At 40.4% G+C, this 13,179-nt stretch overlaps 1 protein-coding gene across 1 annotated transcript in view; it reads left to right on the top strand.

The window, feature by feature from the left end:
• Positions 1-13,179, top strand: part of hmcn1 (hemicentin 1) — a 599,829-nt gene that overhangs the window by 83,138 nt on the left and 503,512 nt on the right. The window contains exon 3 of the mRNA XM_043699541.1: positions 11,474-11,632. Coding sequence (XP_043555476.1) covers positions 11,474-11,632 — 159 coding nt within the window. The remainder of the gene's footprint in view (positions 1-11,473; positions 11,633-13,179) is intronic.

Here is a 13,179-nt window from a genome sequence, read left to right as displayed (position 1 = left end):
CACACACACACACACACACACACACACACACACACACACACACACACACACACACACACACACACACACTTTCTCACACACACACACACACACACACACACTTTCTCACACTCACAACCCCCACCCCAGATAGACACACACACAGACAAAGTCCCACATGCACACATATATTTTGTGGGGTGAATTTGTACCTGCAGAGTTACATTGTACTTTGCTCAAAAACCCCAGTCCAACACCGGCATCTCCAAATCATGACTACTGAAAAATTGATCATTAAATACCTTCAGACGCAAATCACAAGCCACAAACTCAAATGGAAAATTGCAAACTCAAGTAATCCTAAGATATATACAGAAGAACCTCAATTATCCGAAGGACACAGGTGGGAGGAGTAGTTCGTTTGGTTAATCGAATTCCAGCCAATCATTGGGACCTTGCTATGTTGCCGGATAATCCGATATTCAGATAATTGAATGCCAGATAATCGAGGTTCCTCTGTATATGAATCCCATACATTGTTTCACAGTGCTTATGATCACAGATGACTTGCACATTATCAGAGTAGAGACTTTTCAGTTGAAGTCTGCTGGATATATGATATGGTGCTCTCAATGTAACGTGTATAAGAGGGGGAAGTCAGCTAACTTGGCAAAACCTACTACCAGCAGAACTGACCACCTCATTGGAAAATGAAATGAAGTGGTGTGATCTGGCACAAATTGCATCAGTAATAAGTTTAATATATCTGTGGGACATAGATTGAGAGGTCTTCTGCGTCCTTTGTGGTTCCTTGGAAGCAGCCGGTTACATAAAGGTTTTCAGCACAACTGTTAGCTTGACAGCTATCCCTTCATGTAGCAAGTCCTGTTACAGTGTAGGAAATGTTTGTATGATCCATCATGTCTGCAGTCTTTGGTGATAACTTTCCTCGTCTGGAGGACATGATGTCAATGATGATAGAGATTGGAAGGTGGGGTATGCGATGGCCTAGTGGTATTATACTAGACATTAATCCATAAACTCAGCTAATGTTCAGTGAACCTATGGCAGAATGTGGAATTAGAATTCAATCAAAAAGTTATAGAATTAAGAATCTTTTGAAGACCATGAAACCATATAGATGGTCATGGAAAATCCATCTAGCTCACTAATGTCCTTCAGGGAAGGAAATTTTGTTTGGCCTACATGTGTCTGCAGAGTCATAGTAATGTGGTTGACTCTCAACTTCATTCTGAATTGCCCCATCAAATCACTCAGTTATATAAATCACTATGAAGTCTCAATAAAGAAATGAAATGGATCTAGGCACCAGAAAAGATAAAGGCAGAAATAACTCTGTCAACAACTAAGTCCTCCTTACTACATCTGGGGGCCAATGCAAAAATTGGGCGAATTGTCTCACAGACTAGTCAAGCAAAAGTCTGACATAGTCATCTTTGTGGAATTGTACCTTCCAGGCCACTACCATCACCATCCCTGCGTATGTCCTGTCCCACCAGCAGGAAAGACTCAGTAGGGGTTGCGACACTGTGGTATATATTCGGGAGGGAGTTGCTTTCGGAGTCCTTAGTGTTGACTCCAGATGTCATGAGTCCCATGGCTTCTGGTTAAACATGGACAAGGAAGTTTCTGCTGATTATCATGCAATGTCCTCCCTAGGCCAATGAATCAGTACTCCTCCAAGTTGACCAACACTTAGGCAAGGGTGCAAAATGTACTCTGGGTGGGGATTTCAATGTTGTCAATGAAAATTAGCTCAGCAGCAGCACTATGGATCAATCTGGTTGGGTCCTAAAGGACATGTTGCTCGTCTGGGTCTTCACAGGTCATGAGGGAATCAACAAGAGGGGATAACATAATTGATCTCATCCTTACCAATCTGTCTGCCTCAAATGCATCTGTCCATGACAGTGTAGTAACAGTGTGGGCGGCACGGTGGCACAGTGGTTAGCACTGCTGCCTCACAGTGCCAGAGACCCGGGTTCAATTCCCACCTCAGGCGACTGACTGTGTGGAGTTTGCACGTTCTCCCCGTGTCTGCGTGGGTTTCCTCTGGGTGCTCCGGTTTCCTCCCACAGTCCAAAAATGTGCAGGTCAGGTGAATTGGCCATGCTAAATTGCCCGTAGTGTTAGGTTAGGGGTATGGGTGGGTTGCGCTTCGGCGGGTCGGTGTGGACTTGTTGGGCCGAAGGGCCTGTTTCCACACTGTAATGTAATGTAATCTAATCTAATCCATGTGAAGAAAATGTCCCGCCTTCACATTGAGAATAATCTCCATTACGTTGTGTGGCCCGAGCACCTTGCTTAATGCAACAGATTTCAAACAGGTCTAACAATGCAAGATTGGGCAGCCATGAGATGAATTGTACTCCAACACAATCTGCAACCATTACCCGCTTTATCCCCCACTGAACCATTACTGTAAAGCCAGGGGATTAGCCCTGGTTCAATGGAGAGCTCAGGAGGGCATGCCAGGAGCAGCAACTGACATGCCTAATAATGTGTCAACCTGGTGAAGCTACCAAATAGGACTATTTGTGTGCCAAACAGCATAAGCAGCAAGCGATAATTGGAGCTCAGCAATCCGACAACCAATAGATCAAATCTAAGCTCTGCAGTCCTGCCACATCCAGTCATGAAAAGTGGTGAACAATTAAGCAACTGGCCGGAGGAGGGGGCTCCACAAATATCCCCATCCTCGATGAAGAGCTCAGCATGTCAGTGCAAAAGATAAGACTGAATCTTCAACCAGAATTGCTGAGTCGATGATCCATATCTGCTTCCTCCAGGCGGTCTCAGCATCATCAATACCAGTTTTCAGCCAATTCGATTCACTGCACATGATATCAAGAAATGGTTGGAAGTATTAGATACTGAAAAGACAATGGGCTCTGACAGCATTCCAGCAATAGCACTCAAGACTTGTGCTCCAGAACATACCACTCTCCTAGCGAGAGTTCTTCCAATATAGTTACAACACTGGCATCTACCTGCAATGTGAAAAATTGACCAAGTATATATGTACATAAAAAGCAGGACAAACCCAAACCAGCAAAACACTGCCCCATCAGTCTACACTTGACTATCAGTAAAATGATGGAAAGTGTCATCAACAGTTCTATTAAATAGTACCTGCTTGGGAATAACTTGCTCGGTGATACCCACTTTAGGTTTCCATAGGCCCCACAATTTTCTGAAGTAGTCCACATTCAAATGCAACAAGTTCTGTATAGTTAGTATCCAGGTTTGAGCTAACAAGTGCCAATAACATTTGTACCACACAAATGCCAAGCAATGACCATCTTCAATAAGAGACAATCTGATTAGCACCCCTTGGACTTTGGGAGGAAACCGGAGTACCCAGAGCACCTACCAAACCCATGATCATTTCCATTAAGAATAGTAAGGGCAGTAGATAGATGGGGACACTATCGTCTGAAAGTTCCCCTCCAAGCTCCTAACCATCCTGACTTGGAAATATATCGCCATTCCTTGCTGGTCAGCCACTGATGCCTACATCACATGAGTGAATTTAAAAAAAAATTCTTGGCCTCCTACAGCACCTCTGTATCCTGAGGGAAACTTCAACTGTGGCCTCTTAGGGTAGAGGTTGTTCAGCAGCTGATGGCCCTGGGCTTGCTGACATATTTGCTACCCCTCTCTTTCTCCACACCTTCTCTATACTGATGATAACTCCTGCTTTTCCTGGATCAAGTGGTCATGGTTCGAGTGAACCTCTGTGGGGGATATTACAACAGGTTCTGAATGATGTGAGCAGTCTGCATTTACGTCATTGTAGATGACAGTTTATTGTTGTCCTTGATACAGTGGAATGTGGAGGATCTGACAATGAAGGCCATGGAGAGTCTGTACATGATCCTTTGTCATAGTGAATGTTATTCCAGTGTATACAGCACAAGCCATGCCATGCAAATACAGAAGGGCACTGCAGGTGTGGTAGGGTTACTGAAAGCACCTAAAGAAAGTAACACTACACTAAGAGCATGTTGGCAAATACGTAGTGAAGGTGAAAGGAAATGAGCTCCAAGCCTTTGTGCAGCCTATGAGATTTTGAATTATTTTTGTGAATGGTAACCTGCAGGTGAGTCATTTTAAGGTTGACTGTAACTATGTCTGCTTCACAGAGGTGACTGTGACCAAATTCTAATGATCGATGATGTGGTAAAATTGCTTGTGACTGATATTTACCTCTCACATTTGGATACTGTATGCACATTATATAAAGGACACTCTGTTTAGACTTGTCTTTAACTGTCAGTACCTGATTAATGCAATTTTTAAAAATTCATTTTTTGCACGTAGACATCACTGGCTGAGCAAGCATTTATTGCTGGCCACTAGTTATCCTTGAGAAGGTGATGGTGAGCTGCCACCTTGAGCTGCTGCAGTCCATATGTCAATTGTCCCTTGAAGGGTCTCATGTTACTCACAAGTCCAGCCTTCATGCTTAGATAGGAAGTAAAAGTTTCATCTCTGGATGTGGTGCCAGCCATTTTTGATTTCTATTGCATATTTGAGATTTGGATAAAGATGGAAGGTAACACAGGTCACACTTTGCAAAGTCACAGGCTCAGCTTCTTAATCTAGGTGACCTGCAATCCCCCCAAAATAATTTCATATTCCTTGCTTCCTTCTATTTCCTGTTTGACGCCATTAGTTCTGACTTTCCATACATTCCCATCTGACTTTTTTTAGTTTGTCATCATCTCCCAACATTAACCCCCTGACCCTGGCCCCATAGCTTAGCCCCACTGATACTCTATCCACTCATTAAAGCCAAGGCAGTTGTAAGCACTCTCTTCCCACAGTAATCTGTGTCCTCCAATGCACTATTGTCTCCCACTTTTGTATGCTCAGTTGCCTCAACACAATTCATGACCCTTCTGCATATCAGCATGTTACTTCTAATCCCCAAAATTGATTTCCTTGACTTGCCTACCTCTTTGGTCGGCCTACTAACCTACCTTAACTTTCTGTGAATAGACTCCCAGGACTTGCTGTGACCCAATGCCTGTTTAATTTGAAAAGACAGCCCTGACTGATCTTCGTGCAGTTCTGAACTGACTTATCACTGATGCTTAGATTGTTGCTTTCTGGACCTGCAGGATTGACTATGGCCCATTCTGTAAACATATAGTGCTATTGAACCCCTGACTCTGTCAGCCCCATGTGAAAAACTCACCATGTTCAAACCCTGGACTGAGATTGGATGCTACCCTTGACTGACTGTGGCAGAACCACGTGCCAGACGAATGACAGTCCCCCTTTATTTCACCAAGGATTGCTTCACTTGGATCTTGAGACGTGACTATTTAACTAAAGCACATATGGCATGTTTGCCATGAAAGCTGCTGGAACATGCTGTAACTGTGACATGGATGTAGGATGGTCTTGTACAGCAACATGTCCACCCCTTAGTTATTAACTCCTGGAAACTATGCGAAGCTACTTGGCTTTCTGTTGATGCCAAAAGGCCAAGCAATGTTGATCCACAGTGAGGCTGTAAATTCTAATGAGGTGGCAAAGCACAAAAAGAAAAGGCAATGCAAAGATGCTGTGAGCATGGTGTGAAATGTGATTGTTAAGAAACCAAGTGGAAAGCCCTGAGGTGCACCCTGGTCTGATACATGAAATAGATTCATGTGTACAAAACCGCTTGGTAGCAGCATTACAATGAATGGTGTTGGTGTGCTCCAACATGCAACGTTGAGGTGGATAACTCTATTCTGAGTGAGTTGGAGATGTGCCATAATGATGTGGTGAGGCTATTGTAATTCCAGTGCCAGCCTCTGTGGATAGGGTTTGCAGGCATTTGCTGCCCTGAGACACCGGGGACTGCTGGTCTAGATTGAGGAGCAAGAAGCAAGCTGGTATACATTCTGACTCTAATGGAATGAATTGGCACCATATAGTTTATCTCCACTGTGTAGGAGATTAGGAAACTGCATATAAATGAGACAAGATGAGGCATTGGAAATGGGCCTCTCAACACTTACTGGCAAAATTCTCTTTTTGCCTTTCAATCCTTGAGTATAATATCAGATGTTTCTTTTCCTCTGCATTAATTGTCCTATTTTCTCCAACTTCACTATATTTTTCCAACTATTCAATGGCTACAGTGATTCAGCCCATTGTTCATTCAATTTCCAAATCTAAACCTTGTTAAAACTACATATTCCTTTTTTTTTCAACTGTTGGGCCAGCTTTTGCTAATTCTCTAGGTTAATAAATATGGATGCTATCAGATGGACCAGGTTGGCCTGGAAGTAAAATGAAACCCTTGTCCCCTACACCATGGTTTTGATTTTCAGTTCTTGCAAAGATTGACTTCAAGCCTTCTAACATGTGATCTGTTTTATGGGTTAGTTCACTATGGAGGCAAGAGTGCAGTTTGGGATTGCTACTTCCTGTGGAGATCACAGAAGCTTATTCATTCTTGGAATAGTCCTTGTACTGGAAACAGCAAAGAAGACCTCAGCCTGTATCCTTGACAAGAGGAAGATTGATGGCAGTAAGCAGTTCAAAGTGGGAAGGAAAATGGAAAAATCCTTTTCTTAAAAAAAAATCAGTTTCCATTTTTTCTAACTAAACAGTTTTGGACTAGAACAGCGGGAACAAATTAATCAGTACAAGTAGGACTGATAGACCAGTATATGTGCACTGTTCTCTCTCTTCTCACCACCACAACCGCAACCCCCCCCCCCGCCCCCACCCTCGCCAATGATGTTTTTCTCTGCCAAGGATGAATGAGGACACAAGTGTATGTTTTCTATGTAATTGAAGTTACCTTCATAATTTTCTTTCTGTCTGCAGTCTGTTTTATATGCTCTTTCTGTGAAAGTCAAAGGCTGCATTTTTGTGTTGGCATCTGATTAAGGAGGGCAATCCAGCAACCCTCTAACTTTCACATGCTTAATGATTTCTGAACTGCCAGGAAACGTTACTTTTTAAAGAACTAGTAGACATTGGAATGATTTTCAAGTATTGCTTGAGGGCTTTTTTTTATTTTGTTCTTGCCAAATACTGTTGCTAATGGGGAAGAGGACAATTTGCAGCCAGCATTCCATTCATTTTGATATAACTATCTTGATTCCAGATGTGCTCTTCTGTTGAGCCTGAAAGCCATGTTGTGTGTCATTCATACATTATTACTGAAAATATATGTCTTATATTGACTCCAAAGCATTAATTGTCTCCTTCCTTGCATGTTACAGGAAATAATAAGGTATTCTCTATAATGTTATATATAAATTATTGTGTATTAATACATTAAAATTTAAATAAAACTTGTGTGAATGTGTTTTTTTTTAAGCAAACAGTAAAAGCACTCCTTCACCCAAAAAGTCATTAATGCCCTTGGGTAGAGTTGTGGAAGCAGGAAATTTGAAAAAAAATTGTAATTGTGTATCTCTCTCATTTGCATTTATCTTGCATTGGGGATCTTGAATAACATTAGTTAATATTAACTAAAGATAAATTTCACCATGTATAAAGCACCTCAAGGATGCTATCAGTAGCAAAATGTATATTCAATATTGTTTTAACAAAATAGTTTTCATATAGGTTTACCTTAACAAGGAGGCAAATTCTGTCTGAAATGTCTCCTATTCCAAGGTGCATTATTCAAGTTTAAAATATTAAGCAAAACAATGTTTATAGGTGTTAATGATATCGATAGAATCTGGACATGCATGACTGTGATAACAGTTTGGGACCACAAATTTGTGCTCATTTCAGTGGAAACCTAGTCAAACTTTGTCAATCTACCAGGCTGGTTAAAGTCTGGAGAAAGCATCTTTAAAATCTTCTTTGCCACTGATGTTGTTGGAAATGTGGCGCAGGAAAAGCACAGCAGGTCAGGTAGCATCTGAGAAGTAGCTGAATCAACGTTTTGGGCAGAAGCCCTTCATCAGCTCTTCATCCCCACTGTTGTTGTCTATTAAGGTTGCTGGCCACAGGATATATTCCTTCATTGCATTGAATTCTATTCAAAATAACTAGCAAGCTACCTTAAACCAGTTGTTTTAAAACAAGACTGACAGGAGCATATGCATCTGAGAATAATTGTAGCCTTACTAACTTTGTAACTTGACCTTTTTTCCAATTTATAAGAATATATTTTCTGTATAATTTACATTTAGTTATGTACGGGTTGCCAAGCAGGCAAAAGGAGGACAGACATTATTAGTAACTGCTCTGGTTCTGAAGGATGATTGCTTGTAGACCCTCAATTCTCAGCTGGGCTGGACACATGCTGTCTGTCTGTCTCTCTCACTCTCACACATTCTCACATGCACTTCTCTGTCTGCTTTCTTCTTCCCTTCCCTCTCTCTTTCCTTTACACTTGCTCTTGCTCACCCTCTGACTCTATCTGTAGTCTTTTCCACCCGTCTCATGCCCTTTCTTTTTATTACTTTAGTCCGGGCATTCTTGTCTGTACTGGATTCAGTGTTCTCTAATACTGAATTCTAATAGCAATTCTTAAACCTGTGATAATTCCTGATACTGGTTTCTTATGGAAACTCCTCATTACATAACAAACAACCATTGACTAGAAATATGTCCTGTGCAAATATAACTTTCCAGCAGCTGGCCTACTTTTAACTCACTCTCATGACCAATATCCTGCATCATGTCCTGTGGCAAATGCAAAGATCTTAGTAAAAGATCTCAGTAATCCACTTCTATTTTTTAAATCCTTTTTGCAGATAGTTTTGCAGCATGTAGCCCAAGTGTATGCATCTGTGTGAACACAACTAAGGGCTTCTAATAAAATATTCTCAACTCTTTACTAATGGGAAGAGCAGTCTTGGCCACCCCATAACAATGTAACCGTAATTTGTATCTCTTAATTGGAGATCCTCGGATCATTATTCTAACCCTTCAGCTTTGCAGTTTTGATTTCCCTTTGAATTAAATTTACGTTTTGACCAGAGATTCTTGAACATCTAACCTTCAGCCACCTTCCTGACCAGCGATTATTGTAGTTTTGACTTCTGTTTACTGCTAAGCTAGATTTGTTGGAGCCCAAATATGTTCTAGCTATAACTCCACTTTGCTCCATCTGTTCTTTCTTAAAACTATACTATCGTATTTGGTACTTAATGAGATGTGCACTTCAGAAATTTTCTTGACATCATATCCTAAAATTCATAAATCATCCCAATAATACATACAAATTAAGACTTCAGTACATATCAGTTTGATCATTTAAGACTCATTAATTGCCAAAAGGTGAAGTCTAACAAGAGGAAAGGGAGGTAGAGAGGAATAAGGTCTTAGGGAGGAAATTCCAGAACTTAAGGTTGAAGACGCAGCCATTAATGATGAAGCTATTAAAACTGTTGATGCTTGTGAGTGCAGAATTAGCAAATGCAGACATCTAAGTTGTGAAGAATGTGGAAGTTATAATAACAGGCAGAAGAAGCCAAAAGGATTAATTTGATTCTCATAGCTTTTGTAACAAATTAGGGATAATTTGGATCTCCATCTAATTGAAAAGGTTAGTGACATAGATGTTGGTCAAAATACTGTAATTCTGTTAGCAGTGAAATTAATGATTATTATACTAGCTGTTGTTTTGAACCATCCAGTTAACAGTGCATAGAATTTTCTGATTCTTTAATTGCTTTTAAATTATGATGTAAAGATGTATTGAATAGGACCAGCCTAAAGAATCCAATGAAATTCATTGTAATGAAATATTCAATGAATGTCACACATTCTTGTAAGGGATAATTTCTTGATGATACAATTTTAACAAAATTCTCTCTTTGGCAGTCCAAGTTACAAACTTGAAGAAAACGAAGAAGTAAAAAATACCTTACAAATATCTATTTTAATTTAATTATGATATCTGCTAATCTCATTCAAATATAACACTACTGGGATGTTTAATCAAGAGCTACATTATATTCTGAATGGCATAGTTAGCAGCTAGAGTGTGAAAATGAGCTTTATTGATTCAACATTTAGTCCCTGGTTTATGAGGATTTGGCTGAACTGAGATAGAGTGGCTTTTTTGGTGCCAGTTAAGTTATGGAAGGAAAAATCAATCAGGATTCCTTCATCTTGTCATTTGTAGTGAGCCTTTTCTGAAGGGCATGTGTTATATGCCTTGGGAGGGAACTGGCTCAAGCTCAGTTCTGATGCATTCTCTTCTGTTATAAAGGCAGCTGGCACATTGCCATGGCTCACAGTTCGAGTTACTCTTTCAGAAAAGTTGTCAGATGAGCTGGAGTGAGAATTGAGTAGGAAGAGATTTGGCATTGGACTTTAAGAAAAATATTTGTTGGAAATAGCTTCTGTGAAGAGTCATAGAGTCATACAGCATGGAACCAGACCCTTCAGCCCAACTCATCCATGCCAACCAAGTTTCCCCAAACTAAACTAGTCTCATTTGCCTCTGTTTGGCCCAAATTCCTCCAAAACTTTCCTAATCATATACCTTTCCAAATGTCTTTTAAATGTTGTAACTGTACCTGCCTCGACCACTTCCTCTAGCAGTTACATTTCATGTATGAACCACCCTCTGTGTGAAAACATTGCCTCTCAGGTCCTTTTTAAACCTTTCTCCTCTCACCTTAAAATTATGCTCTCCGGTCCCCCCCCCCCGGGGAAAAGACTTTTGCTATTCACCTTATCTATGTCCCTCATGACATTATACACCACTACAAGGTCACCCTCAACCTCCTATATTTCAATGAAAAAAGTCCGAGCTTGTCCAGCCTCTCCTTATAACTCAAACCCTCCAGTCCACTCAATATCCTGGTAAATCTTTTCTGAACCCTCTCCAGTTTAATAACATCCTCCTTGTAACAGGGTGATCAGAACAGCACACAGTACTTCAAAAATAGCTCACCAACAGCCTGTACAACTGCAACTTGAAGTACCAACTCCTATACTCAGGTTTGAGCAATAAAGGCAAGCGTGCTGAATGCCTTGTTTACCACTATCTACCTGTGATGTAACGTTCAAAGGTCTATGTACCTGACCCCCAGGTGTCTCTGTTTCACAACAGTTCCTAAGGCATTACAATTAATTATATAAATCCTGTCGTTGTTCGTCTTACCATAATGGAACATCTCGCTGTTATCTAAATTAAACTCCATTTGCCATTCCTTGGCCCATTGGCTCAATTGATCAAGATCCCTTTGTAAACTTAGAGAACCTTTCTCACTGTCTACTACACAACCACTTTTGGAGTCATCGACACAATAAATCTTTCATCAAAACTGGTAAAAGGTCATTCTCCTGAAAACTTGGCTCATTTTCTGTCTCACTGATGGAGCTTGACCTTCTGAGTATTTCTGGCATTTTCTGATTTTATTGCAGATTTCCAGCAGCTGCAGTATTTTATTTTCCAGAGATAATTAAGTCAGCTTCACTGATCCTTGTAGAAAGCTGGAGTCAATTTTGTTGATGTAACTTCTTTCTTGTTGATTCAAAACAGGGTGGTGGTGATTGCCCAGAAATGAGCATTGCTGCAATCAAGATTGCATTGGAAATTTCCCTTCCTGGATCGTTCATCTACGTCTTCACAGATGCACGGTCGAAGGACTACAGGCTCACTCATGATGTTCTGCAGCTTATCCAACAAAAGCAGTCTCAAGTGAGTCGTGAACACAATACACTACACTCTTGAGTTTTGTGGGAAATTTTGAGAACATTGAGGGATGATACAATATACAAATGATATACTTCCTATGGAACCACAGAACCTAGGAGCCGAATCAAACCATTCAGTCCATTGAGTCTGCTCCCCAATTCAATGAGATTTTGGTTATTCTAAATCCACAACTCAAATTGCCTGCTTTTTTCCTGAGAACTCTTGTTTATCTGACTGATTTAAAAAAAATCTGTCTGTCTCATTTCAATATGCTTAATGAATCAGACACTGTAGCCCACTGTGGGATAGAATTCCATAAATCAACTACATCTGAGAAGATTTTCCTCATCAACTCTCTTAAAAGAGTAACCCCTTGTTCTGTGATGATACCTTCTGGTCCTAGATGCTTCCATAAGGGGAAATAAACGTTTTTTGTATCTAACCCATCAAATCCAGAAAAAAATATTGAATGTTTCAATTAGCTTGTCTCTCATTCTTCTAAATTCCAATCAGTACAAGCTCAGCCTGCTCAACTTCTCGAAAGACAGTCCCTCCATACCCAGGATTAGCCTAATGATCCTTCTGTAGACTGTCTTCAATGTCAGCATTCCTTTCTAAGGGTCCCAAAAACTGTTCACAGTATTCTAACTTAGGTCTGTTGAATGCCTTGTATAGTTTTAGGAAAACCACCCCATTTTTATATTCTATTACCTTTGTCTTTGACCATCCTGAAAATTAATACTCCCCTACCTTAACCCAACTCTGTCCTGTATTGCTTTCCCAATCCTCTATCTCTGCTAATTTCCTACCTCCACCACCATGGGCTTTTATGGTACCTTATCAGTGCCCTCTGAAGAATCTTTTCTCTAAGTTGTTAATAAAAATTGAAAAGCACAGTTGTCCTACTCTCTTCTGTGTTTCACAACAACTGTTGTCCATTCTTATACATACGAACGACCATTGTCTGCCTTTCAATTGTGTATCAGTTTGGCCCTATTTATCCAACAAATGTATTTCATGAATCAACATACATGGAACAGTGGCAATGCATTTCTAAAATACATTGACTTAATGTAGAATGAGACAAGATGTGTACAAGAATATTTTCTGATTTAGTATGTGGATGTACCTACTAGAGAAGGAGCAAAACTTGACCTACTCTTGGAAAATAAGCCAGAGCAGGTGACTAAGGTGTCAATGGGGGGGGGCACTTTGGGGCTAGTGATCATATTCTATTAGTTTTAAAATAGTGATGGGAAAGGATAGATGGGATCAAAAAGTTAAAGTTCTAAATTGGAGGAAGGCCAATTTTGACAGATTGGGAGTGGATATTCACAGGTAAAGGGACAGCTGGAAAGTGCGAAGCCTTCAAAAATGAGATGAGAGTCCAGACATAGTATGTTCCTATTCAGTTGAAAAGCAAGGCTGTTAGGTGTAGGGAATGCGGGATGACTAGCGAAATTGAGGTTTTGGTCAAGAAAAAGAAGGAAGCATATGCCAGGTATAGACAACAGGGATTGGGTGAATCCCTAGAAGAATATAAAGACATT

The sequence above is a fragment of the Chiloscyllium plagiosum genome, chromosome 11 (assembly GCF_004010195.1).
Source record: "Chiloscyllium plagiosum isolate BGI_BamShark_2017 chromosome 11, ASM401019v2, whole genome shotgun sequence".
Taxonomy (NCBI): domain Eukaryota; kingdom Metazoa; phylum Chordata; class Chondrichthyes; order Orectolobiformes; family Hemiscylliidae; genus Chiloscyllium; species Chiloscyllium plagiosum.
This window is presented reverse-complemented; position numbering and strand designations above follow the sequence as displayed.